At 46.3% G+C, this 19,640-nt stretch overlaps 1 protein-coding gene and 1 pseudogene across 3 annotated transcripts in view; one reads left to right on the top strand and one right to left on the bottom strand.

Moving 5' to 3' along the window:
- The window catches only part of KIF13B (kinesin family member 13B), a 221,979-nt gene extending 205,387 nt beyond the window's left edge, over window positions 1-16,592 (bottom strand). For all 3 annotated transcript variants that reach the window (XR_009762449.1, XM_061625815.1, XM_061625816.1), the window contains exon 1: window positions 16,437-16,592. Coding sequence is in view for 2 of the 3 variants with exons in the window: in XM_061625815.1 (XP_061481799.1) it covers window positions 16,437-16,491 (55 nt within the window). In the remaining variant the exon portion in view is untranslated. The remainder of the gene's footprint in view (window positions 1-16,436) is intronic.
- On the top strand, window positions 1,459-1,576 carry LOC133384703 (5S ribosomal RNA; annotated as a pseudogene).
- Window positions 16,593-19,640: the final 3,048 nt, after the last annotated feature.

The raw sequence follows: 19,640 nt of genomic DNA, 5'->3' as shown, positions 1-19,640 counted from the left end.
CTAAAATTGCAAAGTAAATCAGACATATTTAAAGTGACCATCTGAACTATATCAACTGTGTTAATAATGTTGCTTCCTCCCGGCTAAAACAAGATCAGCACAGGACATATCTTCTTTCTATTATTTGAGCTGATTACAGGTGTTGCCACCACTCACCATATGCTCAGAGGCACATGTTACCAAATTCTTGTTTTTACATAAGGAATTGTTTTTATTGTTGATGTTTTCACTGTGCAATCGCTTCAAGATACTCTATCCATAAGTGGAATAAAATGTATTTACTTATTTATAATAAACAATTTGATAAATAAGAATAATTCAGTCGCTGGCTATGGCTATCCCTCAACCAAACACCATCACATTCTCTACAGCCTTTGTCCTTCAGGCCCAGGAAACTGGGTTCTTCCAATGCTCTTTCCCACACCCACGCCACAGAGATGGTTTCTGCTTTTCAAGCGGATTCATTCTTCTCTCTTTCCTGTTTGTTTATTTTATTTATTTATTACATTTATATCCCACCCTTCCTCCCAGTAGGAGCCCAGGGTGGCACCAAAGGTACTGCAATGTCCACAAAGACAAATTCAGGATGACCAGGCCTCGGGGACACAGCCAGGCCAAAGACGCAGGAAGGGGGGAGATGGAAAAGATGGGGAGCCATTTCCAGCAGAACTACCACACTATGCATCCACGATAACTCAGAGCAAAGAATTTCCAGCTTTTCTTCAGGCCATACTCCCCTGATGCTGATGAAAGTTAAAGAGGAAAGCACAAAAGCAGGACTACAGCTGAACGTCAAGAAGACTAAAGCAACGACAACAGAAGATTTATGTAACTTTAAAGTTGACAACGAGGACATTGAACTTGTCAAGGATTACCTCAGCATAGTCATTAACCAAAATGGAGACAATACTCAAGAAATCAGAAGAAGGCTAGGACTGGGGAAGGCAGCTATGAGAGAACTAGAAAAGGTCCTCAAATGCAAAGATGTATCCCTGAACACTAAAGTCAGGATCATTCAGACCATGGTATTCCTGATCTCTATGTATGGATGTGAAAGCTGGACAGTGAAAAAAGTGGATAAGAGAAAAGTCAACTCATTTGAAATGTGGTGTTGAAGGAGAGCTTTGCGCGTACCATGGACTGCGAAAAAGACAAATAATTCGCTGTTAGAACAAAGTAAACCAGAATTGTCACTAGAAGCTAAAACGATGAAACTGTGGTTATCACACTTTGGACACATAATGAGAAGACAGGATTCACTAGAAAAGACAATAATGCTGGGAAAAACAGAAGGGAGTAGAAAAAGAGGAAGGCCAAACAAGAGATGGATTGATTCCACAAAGGAAGCCACAGACCTGAACTTACAAGATCTGAACAGGGTGGTTCATCACAGACGCTGTTGGAGGTCACCAATTCACAGGGTCGCCATAAGTCGTAATCGACTTGAAGGCACATAACAACAACAACATACTCCCCTGAACATGCCTGATCTCGTCTGATCTTGGAAGCTAAGCAGGGTCAGGCCTGGTTAGTACTTGGATGGGAGACTGCTTGGGAATACTGGGTGCCGTAGGCTTAGAGGAAGGCAATGGTAAACCACTTCTGAATACCTCTTACCATGAAAACCCTATGAATATATATATGTATAAAAGATGCATAGGGTCGCCATATAATGGACTTGAAGGCACATAACAACTTCAGGAAACATAAATTGGTTTTACTTCCACTTCTAGGCATCATTTTAAAGTGCACACCTGCTATGGTTGTTAATCTATTGTCACCTTCCCTCCCACCTCCAGTCTGTCATTAATTAGGATTTGAAGTCATTATGCTATAAGCTTACAAACACCGAAGATGAGCAACTCTCACGTCTTTACTGCAAAGACGTGGAAAAATCCTAAGAGTTGCAACACCTAAAATCATGATTCTAGTCCCCAAGCAATCCAGACCTTCTGGCTCCCACAAAGAAACTGAATTCCATGGAACAACCACCCACCCCTGATGCTGCCTTACAGAGTTTATTGCCACCTGAAAGGAGAATATAAGTCTTTTCAAGAAACAAAGGGGTGTGGTTCATTTAAAAGTTAACCTGGTCAACTTGGCTGCCCTTGGCAGATAAAGAATAACTCAGGAAGAGGGAAAGGATTAAGGAGGGGGGCACAGCCTGGAAGGAGCTGTTCTTTCATTTCACCAAAACTAAAAGCAAGAAAAGTCCATCACAAGATAATTAATCAGCTTGCTATGTTTGGAAAAGCCAAGAGTGTCAAATTCTCATTACCACCTTGGGAAATATTTGCTACAGGTGATCTGAAGCCTAGGCATCACTCCACACCAGAAACTAAGCCCCTCTCAATTCAAAGGAGAGGACAAAGTCAGAAGAAACTCAGGCAGATCCTACATGAGGTTTCCAATTTGGAATGAGAACTTTTTTTTAAAAAAAATGGTGGTTTTCTACAAGTAACTCCAAGCCCTAGCTTACCAATGACCAAACTTCTGTTAATTCTTCCCACCCACACAAGCACTATTCTCCAGACAACCAAAAGCTCCCCTCTGCACCACATCACTACGTTGGCATCTCCAGTAAGATGAGGCCTCCACAGCTAAAAGCAAAAGAACTCAGCCAGTCTATGCCAGAAAGAGTCAATTTCCAACATTATAATGGAAAAGCCAGTGTGGTGTAGTGGTTAAGGTGTTGGACTACCGCCTGGGAGACCAGGGTTCGAATCCCCACATAGCCATGCAGCTCACTGGCTGACCTTGGGCCAGTCACTGCCTCTCAGCCTCATGAAAACCCTATTCATAGGGTCGCCATAAGTCGGAATCGACTTCAAGGCAGTACATTTACATTTAATGGGAAATGATGTCTCTCTCCAAATTGCATGGTTCTTAGGTTACAAATGGCACGGTGGCTTTCATGAAAGGCATTTGGAACAGTTCACATTATGGATTACTAAACTAACTTCCTAAAATGAAACTACTAAATCTCAATATTTTTAAATAACCATACAAATAGCGAAGATCAAACACAAAGAGAGAGAAAGGACCTCTCACTTACTAGATTTGCTTGGGAATGTCTAAACCTGTTTTGGTATCATCTGTTTGGAATGTCTATTGCCTCAAAATTACTGAGTACTTAAGATGGCTAGAAGCACGGGTATGTGTTTAGTTCTTCGTAGGCAGTGGTTCTTCACCCTCCCCTTCCCTCTTTGCCAGTAAAACCAGTTTATGGGAGGATATTGGACAGAAAAAGAGGGTAACCAACCACAGAAATGAGATATATAGGAGTGATACATAGTTTGAGTTCCTGGCGCTGAACTGAAAGCTGCCGTTGACCATGATTTGCTCGGGCAGCAGATAGAAGTTTGCTCTAATCCTGGCATCTCTATGGCAAAACATATCTGCATACCATTTGCAATTAGTGACCATCAATTTAATTTTAATACCAGAAGCGCTAATAAGGACTGCAGTGGGACTGCAGCCCACTGTAATCAACCATGTAAATGTAGAAGTCTTTTGAGCATATACATTTACTTGCACCTAGTCAGAGCATTGGTCCATGCAGCCCATTCTCATCTACTCTGACAGATATATGCATATTGGAACAAAAAATCTTAATTTCACATATACGCTCATGGGGTCTGAACTGGTGGTGACCGACCAGGAGAGAGACCTCGGGATTGTAGTGGACAGCACGATGAAAATGTCAACCCAGTGTGCGGCAGCTGTGAAAAAGGCAAATTCCATGCTAGCAATAATTAGGAAAGGTATTGAAAATAAAACAGCCGATATCATAATGCCATTGTATAAATCTATGGTGCGGCCGCATTTGGAATACTGTGTACAGTTCTGGTCTCCTCATCTCAAAAAGGATATTCTAGAGTTGGAAAAGGTTCAGAAGAGGGCAACCAGAATGATCAAGGGGATGGAGCGACTCCCTTACGAGGAAAGGTTGCAGCATTTGGGGCTTTTTAGTTTAGAGAAAAGGCGGGTCAGAGGAGACATGATAGAAGTGTATAAAATTATGCACGGCATTGAGAAAGTGGATAGAGAAAAGTTCTTCTCCCTCTCTCATAATACTAGAACTCGTGGACATTCAAAGAAGCTGAATGTTGGAAGATTCAGGACAGACAAAAGGAAGTACTTCTTTACTCAGCGCATAGTGAAACTATGGAATTTGCTCCCACAAGATGCAGTAATGGCCACCAGCTTGGACGGCTTTAAAAGAAGATTAGACAAATTCATGGAGGACAGGGCTATCAATGGCTACTAGCCGTGATGGCTGTGCTGTGCCACCCTAGTCAGAGGCAGCATGCTTCTGAAAACCAGTTGCCGGAAGCCTCAGGAGGGGAGAGTGTTCTTGCACTCGGGTCCTGCTTGTGGGCTTCCCCCAGGCACCTGGTTGGCCACTGTGAGAACAGGATGCTGGACTAGATGGGCCACTGGCCTGATCCAGCAGGCTCTTCTTATGTTCTTATGTTAGATGCTCTCCAGCAGCCTTTCCCCAACTGGTGCCCCCAGATGATGTTGGACTCCAACTCCCATCACCCCCAACCACTGGCCGTGCGAGATGGGGCTGATGCAAGTTGGGAGAAACGCTGTATATGTTTCTTTCAAACAAAAAATAATTTATGTGACCGCTGTGATGGGCATGAGGCCTTGTATGGTCACGTTGCTACAAGCCTGCTTAGCAGTGGTGACAGGTTGAAAGTTTTATTAGATGGGGCCTGGATCAGGTAAATTCGTTCTCATGTGGTCTGGGGGACAGCAGACTCTGATTCCCATCTGCTGGGAGTTAACTAGGAGAATGAGTTGGGAGTGGATGGGGTAAAGAGTTGGGAGATGAGGAGAGAGGGAGTTAGTTGACGAGGGCAGTGTGAGGAACAAGACCAGAAAACAGCTGAGGAGGAAACTGAGGGCTGTACAGGAATACCCAGGGAGCTGTCAATAATTGTCTGGGGAAGATCAGAAGGGAGGCTTTGACTGTGTTGGTCTGAGAGGCTACCCTGTGAAAAGGTCTGACCAGAAAGTTGGCTAAACTGCCCAAGCAATCTGGACAACCAGAGGAGCTTTCGGGTACAGAGACAGATTGCCCCCAGTTCCTGGGCTAGATTGTGGGAGGATTTGGCTGGGGAGGAAGGTTTAGGGAAATTGGCCTGAGGTAAAAGCCACTTAGAGGCTCTTCAGTCTTGAGAAACTGTCGGCAAGCACCTTTAAAGTCCCAGCAAAGGTATCAGCATTCCCTTATGCAAATGTTGTTGCTGTTATGTGTCTTCAAGTCGATTACTTTTCTAGTGAATCGTGTCTTCTCATTATGTGTCCAAAGTATGATAACCTCAGTTTCATCACTGTAGCTTCTAGTGATAGTTCTGGTTTAATTTGTTCTAACACCCAATTATTTGTCTTTTTCGCAGTCCATGGTATGCGCAAAGCTGCAAATAGTATCCCTTTAATGACCCTACACTCTTCGTTTAAGGCTTAGCCTTTCTCCGGTGTTGGTGTCCATCTCGTGCCTAAAGCCTTCTGCAGACTAGGAAGGCGTTAAAAGTATTCTGCTAGAATTGGTGGCAGCGGAAAATTAAGGAGGCCTGTGTTTATACAAAGTGAGGCTGAAAGGGATCTGGGATCCCTGATAGAGTCTAACTACATCTGGAAGGCACCAGGTTGGGGAAGGCTGCTCTCCAGTGTCTCGGCCAGAGATCTTTCCCGTCATCTGCTAGTTTAACTGAAGATGTCAGGGATTAAACCCTGGGACTCTACCACTGAGCTATGGTCACTCTATGCGCTCTACCACTGAGCTATGGTCACTCCCCAACCAGAGGTGCTATCGAAGGGGACGTGATTTCCCCTTTGATAACACTTTTACTGTACACTGCAGAGTGCTTTTTTCAGTGTGCATTGCAAGGTTAGACCCTGGCACAAAGTAGCCACTTGCACTGGCCACCCAGTGCTCTGTGGATTAAAATGGAGCCCCATACGCAGCTACTATTTAAGTTAAATGAAGTACAGGGCCGGCTCCAAAGGGTGGCCAGGTGGGGCTATGGCCAAGGGCCCCTGGGGCTACAGGGGCCCCTCTGCTTCCCTTCCACGATCCATGGCAGGATCACTACTGCGGATCGCGTGCCATTCCCTCACTCAACCTACCTTTCTAGGCTGTGTACTGCAGCTGCATGCACTGTGCACACAGGGCTACCCTTAACCAAGATGGCAGCCGAGGTTTCCTCGTGCTATGCGTGTGCATCCCTGCCATCAATCAAGATGGCAGCAGAAGCTTCAGCCCCTTAAGGGAAACCTCGGCTGCCATCTTGGTTAAGGGCAGCCCTGCGCACACAGCCGCAAAACGTAGGTTGAGCAAGGGAATGGCAGGCGATCCACGGTAGCGATCCTGCTGCGAATTGTGGAAGGGGAGCACTGGGCCTGAGGCAGGCTGATGGCCAAGGGCCCGGGCATGCCTGGGGCTGGCCCTGCTGAAGTACATAACCAGTTTTTTTAAATGGAAGCACAAAAATATGGATATGTTGAAAGAGAAAAGTGCAACTGTGAAACTAAAACTGAGGCTGTCAAGGGTTCTATCCTTGGGGAACCCTTCCTACAATGATTGGTTGGCTGGGGAGCCCCTGCACATTGACTACAAGTTTCCTACACGCTGAGGAACATTTTGGGATACATACCATGGCGCAGACTCTGGGCCTAGCTGCTGCCCCATCCAAACTGAAAGGGTCCAGTGTTAAGTACAACCACACTCTCCTGCAGCTGTCGGTTGCAGGAAAACATCAGTAATGGCGGCCAGGCTGCATTTGGGCCAGTCAGTCTGCCACAACCAGTCTTCCCACCGAAAACACACCCACACACACACAACCCAGCTCTTCAATTCTTCTGAGGAACCTCAGGATTTCTAAGACCGAAAACCACAGAGACTGAACATTTGGGTCGAATTTGGCCTGACAGAAGTGTCTGCTTGAATATCAGTTTGCCCAAAGAGGTTTTTCATTACTATTTCATATTTATTTTTGGAATTAAACCCTGCTGCTGCAAGCGAATAGATGCCAGTTGGCATTCCAACAGGAAAGAAAGAAAGAGAAGGAGGAAGGGATTCTGGAGCAACATCACTGATTAGGGAAATCAAGTTTAAAAAGCAAGTAACATGAGATAACCACATCTCCACTCGATTTCCTCTACCAACACATGCTGTTTCCCAAGTGCCTCTGCCGCCAGGACTGAGAAGCGAAAACTGAACTGACTCCAGGGCGGCGGGGAAGACAGAGAATCCAGAAAACCAACAGCTTGCATACAGCACACTGCCAAAAGCACCAACAAAGGGCACAGTCTAGAGGGACCTTCTCCTGCACAAGCTCCACTGACATGAAAAGAGTTCTTGCATAGCTCTCACTCATTTCAACGCATCTTACGCAGGAGCTCCCACTGGATTGTGCCCGGAGTCAATAAAGGGGTGGGAGAATTGCCGCTGAGGTTTGAGAGACTTGCAGCACAATCCTATGGGTGTCTACTCAGAAGCAGGTCCCACTGAGTTCATTTAGGCTTACTCCCAGGCAAGTGTGTATAGCAGGTATAGGGAACCTGTGGCCTTCTAATAGCTGCTGGACTACAATCCCCATCATCCTTAGCTAATGGTCATGCTAGTTGGGCAGATGCGAGCTGGGGCCCAAGGACATCTGGAGAGCCACAGATTCCCCATCACTGGTGTATAGGATGGTAACCTTAAGCTTCAACCTGATATGTATTTAAATCAATGGGACTTACTTTTGAGTAGGTGCATACAGGACTGTGCTGCCAGTGACTCTGATCTTAGAATCATAGAATAGTAGAGTTGGAAGGGGATTATAAAGACATCAAGTCCAACCCCCTGCTCAATGCAGGAATCCAAATCAAAGCATTCCCAACAGATGGCTGTCCAGCTGCCTCTTGAATGCCTCCAGTGTCCCATTACCTCTGTAGGTAATTGGTTCCATTGTCGTATGGCTCTAACATGTTCAGTCGAAATCTGGCTTCCTGCAACTTGAACCCATTATTCCGTGTCCTGCACTCTGGGACGATCGAGAAGAGATCATGGACCTCCTCCTCTGTGTGACAACCTTTCATGTACTTGAAGAGTGCTATCATATCTCCCCTCAGGCTTCTCTTCTACAGACTAAACATGCCCAGTTCTTTCAGTCTCTCCTCATAGAGCTTGGTTTCCAGTCCCCTGGTCATCCTTGAACCTGTTCCGGTTTGTCTGCATCCTTCTTGAAGTGCGGAGACCAAAACTGGATGCAGTATTCAAGATGAGGCCTAACCAATACTGCATAGAGGGGAACTAATACTTCACGTGATTTGGAAACTACACCTCTGTTAATGCAACCTAGCATTTGCCTTTTTTGCAGCCACATCGCACTGTTGGCTCATATTCAGCTTGTGATCAACAACAATTCCAAGATCCTTCTCACATGTCGTATTGCTGAGATTATTTATTTATTATTTATTCAATCTTATTTAAAATAACAATAGAAAAATTTGGAGGGGTGAGGATTCCAAAGCAATGCGGCTTAAACCATCAGTTCTCAACTGGTGAATCAGGACCCACCTAAGGTGGGTCATAACAGCAACACAAGCACCATACAAATATATGGTTAAAAAAAATTAGGAAGTAGGGCTCCAACTGCACGTGCAGGCTAAATATTTGTTTGAAAAGATTGAAGGCTGCTGGCTTAAAACTGTACACCAATGGTCTTGTCAATGCTCTTCTCCAAATGCTATCTTACAATAAAAGTCCTGCTTACAATCCATAAAATTTTCAGACCATGGAAATTCAGTTTAATTATGCATGGGTACGTCTGCCAGGAAACATACAATACTTGTACCCAGATCTCCACTGCTAGGAGAGTTAGAAATGCAAAAGGTAACTGTGTTCCTTTTTGCCCTGTTGCTGCGGAGTGTTTGTGCCGTCAGTGTTTGGGATAAGGTAAAATTTAAGAAATCAAATAATAAAAAGTGTTGTTTTCTCTCTCTGCGTAATCGTTCTTATGCTATGTAATTACATCTGACAAAAAAAATAATTGACCCGGCAATTTCTTGACCCAGCAATTAAAGGTATTACTATGTTATTATGAATACGCTCCATTCATTCATTTTAATGTTTCAGGTTGCTGTTAATTAATTAAAGGCATAGAAGCAAGGTAGGAAAAAAGAAGATAGGAACCCTCTTAATTCTGCAGAGAGGTGGGCTGTGGTCCACAGCTGCAGAACCAGACCCAATTATTTCCTTTCAAAACAGGCATAATTAACTCACAAGGGCAGAAGTTTTGCATGAGCTCTAGTGCCATCACAAGCTTCTGCCAGCCATGGTTCTATTTTTATGCATGTTGAAACAAACTACACAGCCACGTGCTTTGCTTTCCCATCACACAGTTTTCCAGGATTTTACTCCTTCTAACGTTCACGCAGTTTTATGAGCAAAGGGCACTCAAAGCCAATAAAACAAGCCGTGTTAAATCTTCCCAATCTTTTGAAAAAAGGGCAGTTGAGAAGAGAGCCCACTGGGCTCTCTTACACCGCGAGTAGGTTCTCTTACACTGTCAGCAAAGGCTGCCACTTCTTTAATAAGCATAGTTGAGTCTAACAAGAAGATTTTCCACCTTCTATAATAAAAACTTCAGATCGTACGCACGTACATATTGGTCACCTTTTCACTTCAAAGGCACCCAACACAATGGCAATGCAACCAAAAACAGTACACATAGCAATAGCAGCAAAGGTTGTGCAGGAAGGGAGTTCCCCATCTTGTGTAAACAGGTTTCTTGGTTTTAATACAGAATCTGGTGTACACTGTATAATTAAACAACAGCACAAACACAGAGGAGAGGACTTGCCCCCTATAAGGCCAAACAAATTTCATTCCACTCCACCCTCAAGATCTTGTAAGCCAGTGGCTGAAAACTGGCAATCCAGATAAGGGCCTTCAGCCCCATTTTACACCAGGGTTGGGAAACCTTGGGGCCAGGGGCCAATATGCAGGCCTCTCTGCCTGACACTTGGGACACCCCCTTCCTCAGCCACACCCTCTCTACCCAGGCCATTCCCGTCAGCGGCCATATTTCACACGTTTCCTGGAGTGCTTTTGCCTGGCTAGAATGAGCCCTTGAACTGAAAGACATTCCCCATCCCTGTTTTACACTTCAGCATTCCAGCCCAACACATAGGGCAAGACTGTGGTTTAGTGTTATATGCAGCAGCCTTGGGCTCACGGACTGCCCTCTTCTCCTCCAGAGCAGCCAATGTCCTCCTCACAGCCACGCCAAACGAAGAGAGGCGAGGGGGAAGCCCAAGGGCATGCAACATTAAACCACAGTTTAGTGTTACATTCAAATGCAGCCACAGAGGACAGCACTTATATGGAGACCAGGATCCATGACCTAATGACACTGCTTCCTTGGACAGCATACCTTTGCAACATGTAAATGCCTCTCTCGCCATTGTGTAAGCTAACCAGCAGCCCACTGCCCGGCATTCTAGTACACACGCATACATTGGTCTCTTGATACAAAGGCCTTAGCTTGCATGCAGAAGGCCCCAGGTTTAATCCCCACCATCTCCAGGTATGGCTGGGAATGTCCCCTGTCTGAAACCCTGGACAGCCACTGCCAGTCAGCAAGCAACTTTTACTAAACCTTTCCCTGGTTTACTAATCATGATCTTAAACCATGGTTTGTGTCAGCTCTTCACTGAGACAGCAGTGTCGGTGGGGGTGCAGGCAGGGCTGGAGATTCCTTGGTAATTGCCAGGCTGTAAGTCCTCAGCCGGCAGCTTGGCTATAAATCTGCCAGGCTAGCAAGGAGGAAGCAAGATAAGGGCAGAGGCCGTTCGAAGCTTACGTGCCAAGCCAGAAATCCAGAAGAGACGTCAGTGAAGGTCCGGGTCTAGTTTGCCGAGAGATCAGTCCAAGTCAAGGTTCAGGGGATAGGAAGACACACAGTGGTCCCGCCTGACGTTGTAGTCAGCAACAAGCTGAAGCCAAGGTTTGACTTTTAAGGAGCAGGTTTGTCAGCAGGTGTGAGCCCTCAGCGTTTTGGCCTTAAGTGGACAGGCCTGCCCCTCTTCTGCCTGACCTTCTGTTGCCTACGTTCTGGAGGTGAGGGGGGAGTATCCTGTCCACTGTCTGCGTCTGGCTGAAGGGCTTCAGCTGTGTCCGGGGTGCTCTGCAGCTGAGGGGGAGAAGGAGCTGGGTTCTCAGGAGTTTCCTCCATTTCTCCTTCTGGGTCTGCTGCTGTTACTCCCGAGTCATCCTCGTCTGATGAGTCCTCTGACGGGGCCATGACAGTTTGCATGTGGTTTAAGATCCTAGTTAGTAACCCAACATTAATGCACAGTCCTCCATTTCAGACAAAAGAGAGAACTGCCGTTTAAGCTAACCAGGATCAGCACGCCAAGAAAGAAGAGGAGGCAAAGAGTGAGGGCACAGTTCTTATGTCCTGAAACGCATTTCCAGCTGCTGAACTATGGTTCAGAAAGCCAGGGATTGTACACCCAAACTAGGCCTTTGACTGTTCCCAGCAAACTGCACGGTCCTCAAACCAAGCCCGTACCTTGCAAGGTGAATGTACCCTGGAAGGTGAAAGACTTAAAATGCCAGAGATGTTAGCATATGGCTCCAGGGATCTGAAGTATTTGTAGCCCAAGGCACACATCGCTAAGCCATCTCCTGATGAGGCTATTGTTAGAGTAGACAATGGCATGCATTAGACACCATTCCTCCCAAGTGATGTGATGTACAAGCTTTCGTACATTCAAACAAAATAGAGACAGGATTGATGCAGAACATAATACTTTCCCCTTTTTAAAAATCCACCAGTTTAAGGAAGTTCTCATGAGTCCCCATTTAATACCCACGTCACACACATGCAGAAGTTTCAGATAGAAAAAAAGATCTATGTTTTGACAACATGTGTGATGTATTATTTTGTTTGGGGGTTTTTTCACAAAAGAAAATTTGACTTTGGTAATAGATTTCACTATGAAGTTTTATTTCTTCTTATTTTTTTAAGAGAGAGAGAGAGATAATATGTTATTCCCTCTTTAGAATAAAAGAAGACCACAACCATTTTTAAAGAAATATGTACAACAAATGTAAGCTAAAGTATTACCAGCTTCACAACTGTAGGGAAGAGGGGTCCAAAATTATTGTGCCTCCAATAATACTCTGCGCTCCAACCAAAGAACGAGACCCTGAGCCACTATGGCTCTTAGGATGTATCTGCAAACGCCAAAAATTCCCTAATAAGGAGTGGAGACAGAACATTCATTTTGCGAGGGAGAACAGAAGGGGATATGCAGGCATGGCTGAGGGGGGGAGCAGACATGCAAGCCCTCCAGGGATGGGGGAAAGATGGAACCCCTTTCCTGCCACCCAGACTCCCTGGCCCATTTCCTTGCAGGAGCCCCTCACCTCAGCCTTAGGACTTTAGCCACAAACCAAAGTCTATGTCAGCAACTGAGAACTGCGGGCAAAGAGGAAAAAATAATGGCCATGCCAAGAGCAAGGGGAGCACCTGCCGGCCTAGAGCAAGGGTGGGCAACCTATGGCCCTCAGCCAAATTTTATAGGGCCCTCAGCCTGGTTTTAAAAGCCATCTGCAAGCAATCAGTTCAGAATCTGGCAAAAGCAACCTGCCCCTTCTCTGGCAGCTTCCTGGGGGGGGGGAGAGAAAAGGGAGTGACAAAGAGAGAGAAAAGAAGGTGACCAACGGAGAGGGAGAGGCAGAGAGAAGCAGGTGGCCCTGCCCACTGCAGCTTCAGACCTGCCTATAGTCTGCATGTGATCCCTGATGTGCTACCCCCAATGGAATGGGGCCCTTAACAGAAAAAAAAAGGCTTGCTCATTCTAGCCTAGAGTCTCGCAGAAGGGGGGGGGCTTAGATTAGAACAGGGCTGTAATATCCCCATCCTCCACCATACAAATAGAACTAGACTTCAGGTGACATAGCATTTGACTAGAGGACTTCCACTTTGCATCAGACCCCCAATTACTAATTTTTTTGCAAGGCAGAGGCCAAATCTGAGGAAAAGAGGCAGCTGAAAGTGTAAACAGCCTTTTTGCATTCGCTTGATGGCAGGAGGGGGGGAAGGGACACATAAAGCTGTTTTGCTCAGAGCCTCATCTAATACTTCATGACGGCTCGTGCAGAAACTATTCAGAAGAGGGATCTGCCACGCAGTCCCTCAAGCATAAATGTTAAAAAGGCAGCGTATCAATAAGTAATGAAACAGATGTACAGGCTATTATCCAGGCTCAGAGAAGCAACCACCTGCTTACTCCCAACCTCACTGCCCTCAGGTGCTTAGCATTCCACTGAAATTTTTAAAAATCAGCATTCAGAAGGAAATGCTTCAAAGGTTTCATGCCCGTCAATGTTCCTGTTGCAAAATCTTCAGCAAACCACCGTTAAAAAATAATAATCATGGGTGATATTCAATGCTAGTCATTCTCAGAGTTCACCCATCAAAATAAGAGGGCTTAAGTAACTTAAATGCATTTATTTCAATGGGTCTGCGCTGAGTATAATGTAACACTGGATATCACCCAATAACGTACATGGCACTTTTGATGTGCTTAAAGGTCTTTCCATACACTATCTCCTTGTAAACCTTACGATAACTCTGTAAAGTTAGCAGTTATTATTTCTCCATCCTGGTACCCTAGATGGCTAAATGCGGCTTCCTGGAGGATGAGAATTAGGGCCTTCCCAGTTCAGTCTCTTAGCCACTAGCTCTGCAGCATAGCAAAAAAAAAAAACCCAGTCTTGCAACAAGCAAAGATTTATTTATTTATTAAATTTATATCCCGCCCTACCAGTAGGAGCCCAGGGCGGCAAACAAAAACACTAAAAACATTCTAAAACATCTTAAAAACAGACTTTAAAACATAAGAAAACAAAACATCTTTAAAACACACCTCTTTTAAAAAAAAAAGCTTTAAAAATATCTTAAAAAGCAATTCCAACAAAGATGCAGACTGAGATAAGGTCTCTACTTAAAAGGCTTGCTGAAAAAGGAAGGTCTTCAGTAGGTGCCAAAAAGACAACAGAGATGGCGCCTGTCTCATATTTAAGGGGAGGGAATTCCAGGAGCCGCCACACGAAAGGTCCTCTCTATGAGTCGGAACCCGGAGGAGGGCCTTCATAGCAGAACGTAGTGTACGGGCCGGTTCGTAACGGGAGAGGCGTTCCAACAGGTATCGTGGTCCCGTGCCGTATAAGGCTTTATAGGTTAATACCAACACTTTGAATCTGGCCCGGAAGCATATTGGTAGCCAGCGCAAGCGAGCCAGAACAGGTGTTATGTGCTCGGACCGCTTGGTCCTTGTTAACAATCTGGCAGCCGCATTTTGCACTAGCTGTAGCTTCCGAACTGTCTTCAAAGGCAGCCCTACGTAGAGCGCATTGCAGTAATCCAAACACGAGGTTACCAGAGCATGTACAACTGATGTGTTACAATTCCCTCCAAAGGCTAACAACTAACATCTGCTAAGTAACGTGCAGGTCAACCTCAGATAGTTAAAACACCTCTGTGCAAATTCCATCTATGCACCCTTATAAACGTTTCAACAAGTTTGAGAACAGTCACAACTCAACCTCCCCCCATTTAGTACATTACAAGAGTCTGACTCCTCAGGTCTAGCTTGCCATAACAGGACACACCTCAGTGGTAATATTAGGAGACAACCTCCCTTTACCTCCCCGGAGCTCCTATTACCTCACTGTGTGCTGACACCTGTGAAAAACCAACCAGCCTTATTAAGTGGCGAGGGGGAAAAGACAAAAAGTTACTTGCGGGGGCAGCCAGCTCACAAGGTTGCGGACTTGCGTGTCCACATGCACAGTTTCTTCATGTGCATTTGACTGCACTCATTTAGCACAGAAACCGAGCTAGGTTTTAACTGAGAATGCGAAAGGCTCTCATGCAATGGCGCAAGCGTGGTTGGCTGTTCATATAGTTTAGTTTCAGAGCTGAGCCAGAGAAACCATTGCAGTAAAAACCGACTTAAAATGAGCAGAAAAATCAATAAAAAAGGAAGAGGGGGAACACACTGCAAGAAAAGGGTACGGGGCTGTAAAAGACGGTCTCTCACTGTCCTCACCCACGGGGGTCGCTGGAGGTCTACCCAGCTTCACATCTCCTCCAAGAGTTTCATTGGCACAGGGAGCTCTGATGTGCTCAGCCCACACCACGCTAGTCCTCAATATTTGGGAGAAAGGTTATCCCTTGCCGTGCGGCAGCAGGACCCCACGTTCTAGAAGCAAAGGGGAGGCCTGGTGCTTTCCTTACTCTCCTAAAGCAAATACATGGGAAGCTGCCCCCTCTTGAGTCAAACGACTCTGACTGGCAGCCTACTCTGACTCGCAGCAGCTGTCAAAGGCCTCCCCCCCAGAGAGGCCACCTGAGGTTCTTTCGCCTGGAAGTACAAGGTCCTTCAGCCATCACACTAGAACCCCTTCTTTATTTCCTCTTGCCCCTCTTTGCTCTCTCACTGTAGTCTGCCCCCTCCCCTTTATAAGGATGCCCATAAACAGTTTCATTTGGGGGGCAGCTGAGATCTCTGTGTCCCTGCCAACCCAGCATGTGTGTATGCTGGGGAGGGGTCGTCTTTCTGTCTCCCCCTCCGGGAGAGAGCTTTCTTGCTCTCTCCTCCCCACATTCGGGGAAGGGGTTCTCTCCCTCCCCTCCAGTTTCATAAAGGGGGGGGCAATCCCTCCTGCCAAATGAACATCAAAGGCAGCCCTTTTCTTCAGACTCGGAGAGGGAGATCCCCCTTCTCTCTCCAGCCATGTCTCTTTGTGAAGGGGGGTTACCTCTTTACCCATTTTTATTGGGGGAGCATCTCTTTGTATTTAGGGATGAGACACCCCACTCTCTCTACTCTCTCTCCCCCCTCAGCCTCTTGAATGGGGGGGTGCCCTTTTTCCTCCCCTCCACCCACTACCATTCAGATGGGGGAGAGTCTTTCTCCCCCCCTCCTCCTCCCCCCAAAAATATTGGTTGAGGGGAGGGTCGCCTTCATGCCTTCCCCTCCCCTTGAGGGAAGAGTGGTACCCCCAGGGTGTCACCCCCTTTCCCATCTTTTGGAGGTGGGGGGCAGGAGAAATGGGACCTGCATGCCCCTCCCCAGGAGATTTTGAAGGTGCATTCCTTCCTTCCCTCTCTCTCTCCTCTGCCAATGTTTCTTTGGGGGTCTCCTTTCCATATTGGGAGGAGGGGAGTTTGAGAGAAATGGGGTCTGTATCTCCCCCCACCCCTCCTCTGCCAATTGGAGGAGGATCGCCTCCTCTCCCACTTTTTTCCTAGGGGAGGTCTTCCCCCTCACACACCCCTTGGAACTTTGGGGGGTCCGTCCTTCCTCCTCTGCCCCCCTCCCTTTCCCAAGTGTGCCCCCGCCCCACCCCAACTCACCCCTCCTATTCATGGGCCGGACCCGCACGGCCACCTTCACTTTGGAGTCCCCCATCTCGCCGGCGCTTCTTCTCCACCGCCGCCGCCTCGTTCCTCCTCAGGTTTCCGTCTTCGCGGAGGAGGAGGAGGAGCGCGGCTGACGCGAGTGGGTGGGACGGGAGCCTCCCACAGGGACTACCACGCCCAGCAGGCGCCTCGCCGCCGCAAGAAGGCATTTCGACCCTCCTCGGCTCCCGTCGGCGTCCCGCACCGACCCCAGCCCCCGTTGCCTGACGGGAAAGATAGTATTGGCGGCTCCCAGGGTTGGCCCAGGAGTCAGGAAAGGGAGGGGAGTTCGGGGCTGGGGAGAAGGCTCGTGCCGCGGAAGCCGCTGGGAACTGTAGTCCTGGGAAAGGCTACCCGCCGCACGTCCTGCCTTTGGAGGGGTTGTAAGAAGTTGCTGCAGGAGTGGGACTCTGAATTACATAATGGGTGGGGTGCTTCTATTATTATTATTATTATTATTAATAATAATAATAATAATAATATAATTTGTATACCCCTTCATACTTCAAAAGAAGCCTCTAAGAGGTTTGCAGCGTTATAAAACAAACAAAAAACCAAAATTACACATTTAAAACGATACAAAACATTTGAAAAGATCATCTTAGGCTGCAATCCAACACATGTCTACTCAGAAGTAAGCTCCATGGGGTTCAATGGGACATACTCCCCGGTAAGTGCGTTGTCAGATTGCAAACTTAAACATTAACATCTTAACAGTAATGGTAAACATCATAAGGAGCAAAGCTGGAACTGTCTAATTCTCTTTTATTCTTGCTGCATTGCCCTGAAGTGTAAAGTAGCCTGCTAACAGATGTCATGCTATATTTATTGTATTGAAACTTTTTTTGTGTTTGTGGTGCAGCACCTAAGCATTAGTAATCTGCCATTTGTCTTTTTTGATTGATGTCCAAACCACCGCACACATGCACTTTGTCCCAGTTTCCCATTTGCGTCTCTCACTGCCACCCCATTTTTTTTCTTTCAGCTTACTTTTGCTCATGGGCGTGCAGGTGCACTGATTAAATCGTCACCAAAATGGAATCTTGGTGCAACTGCTAGATCACACAGATTCCTTTTCTGCCCTGTGGTTTAATCAGTGCACACATGTGCATCTGTGCATTAAATAAATCACATTGCAAAAAGAAATACCAATATGGCTGCTCCTTATGTGGTGTTTAAATCAAAGCGTGTGCATGTCAGTTCTGAAATTAAGTTGAGAAATTTTCCAAGTTAATTCAGAAGATGAGTGGAGCGGAATACAGAAAAGTATGAACTCATGCAATTATAGCAAGATGTAGCTGCATGCACGCCATACATTTAAAGCTCATCTAAAGCACACAAGTTGCCCCCAAGAATCCTGGGAACTGTAGTTTGTTAAGAGTATTTTTTAACTTTTTCAGTCTGTCCCATCCCTCTGTGTTGGAACTCGTCACAAGCATTGGCTGATGTTAAATAACAGTCAGTGGCAGCTGTTGGCTCCATGTCTGTGGGGCAGTGGAATCCGCTCCGAACTTTCAAAGAGCTGTCCGCCTAGCTCAGTATTATCTGCACTGTCGTCAGCAGCTCTCCAGGATTTCATCCACAGGACTGTCCCAGCCCTACCTGGAGATGCTGGGGATTGAACCTGGGACGTTCTGCACACAAAACAACTGAGCTATGGCCCTTTCCCAAGTCCCAAAGCATTAATGCTTGAGAGTATGTGAGCAATACACAAGTGCGATCAAAGAGGTCTTCCAGTGTTTGGGAGGCAGGGTGTCAGGGCCTTAGAGAGGTCTGTGCTCCATCCCATGTCTAAAAAAGCAAAAAGATACAAAATGAACAAATATGTTACAAATGGGTAAAACCCGGAGCAGATTCCACTGCCCCACTGACATGGAGCCACTACTTGTAACAGTTAAAGCATATTCAGAAGATGAGTGGAGCGGAATACAGAAAAGTATGAACTCATGCAATTATAGCAAGATGTAGCTGCATGCACGCCATACATTTAAAGCTCATCTAAAGCACACAAGTTGCCCCCAAGAATCCTGGAAACTGTAGTTTGTTAAGAGTATCCGTAAAGGATAAGGAAGGGGAGCCTGTTTGGCCCTCCAGATGTTGTTGGTCACCAACTCCCATCAGCTCCAGTCAGCCAGCATGGCCAATGGTGAAGGATAATGGGAACTTGTAGACTAGCAACATCTGGAGGACACAGATTTTCCCACCCCTGAGTTAAAAGAATTTAATGTAGTAGACAAAAGACTGCAGCCGATCAGTATAGACAGTGCTGAGCTAAATGGATCAGTGGTTTTAGTCAGCGTAGAACTGCTTCACATGTTCATATGGATCTAGACAGTGTATAGGCCCTGACTTTCTTAGCTTAAGCACCAGCAGTAGTGTGTTATTGTTTTTTCTTAATTTGCACGTTGCTAATACTAGTCATGACACAGAAGGTCCCTCCACCCAACAGATACTGGATCACACCCTGGCCTGGCTTGCTGTCACCACGCCCTTTGGCTTCCAAGATTGCACCGGTCATTGCCCACACTCTGTCTGGCTTTCACCAGGATTCACTCATCACAAATGTGAAACCTTTGCTTGTAGTCTTAGGAACTGGAAACTGGCTCTTGTTGGGGAGCTTCGGCTATGGGGCGGTATATACATGCAATAATAATAATAATAATAATAATAATAATAAATGCCAGAACACACATCAAGGGCCAATCTTGCTGGGTATTTTAACTTAAATCACACTCATGCCAATCTCTACCCTGTGCGAAAAGAAACTTTATTTTTGTCCAGGAGTGGAGGAATGGCAAGGAAGACATACAGAGGAGTCGGATGGATTGTACACAGGGCTTAATTTAAGGCTGGCTCACTTGGGCTTGGCCTCAGAACCAGTTTCCATGACCAGGGTGCAACCCTAAATCACGTACATCATAACATAGAAGAGGGTGCCCTTTCTTTTCTGCTGTGTTTCCATCATCAAGCCCCTCCACTTTAGAGAAGAGGAAGAAAGGATTCAAGCCCCGAAGGGATGACCCACAGGTGGGCTGAAGCTCCAGTACCCATATCGTATGGACAAAGCCCTATGCAGCTTGGGACCAGGATACCTGAAAGACCATCTTACCTCTTATATACCCAGCCAATCACTGTGCTCTGTAGGTGAGGGCCTCCTGC

Source organism: Rhineura floridana, chromosome 4 (genome assembly GCF_030035675.1).
Source record: "Rhineura floridana isolate rRhiFlo1 chromosome 4, rRhiFlo1.hap2, whole genome shotgun sequence".
NCBI classification, from domain to species: Eukaryota; Metazoa; Chordata; class Lepidosauria; order Squamata; family Rhineuridae; genus Rhineura; species Rhineura floridana.
The sequence above is the reverse complement of the archived record's forward strand: the minus strand, read 5'-3'. Positions and strand labels throughout refer to the sequence as shown.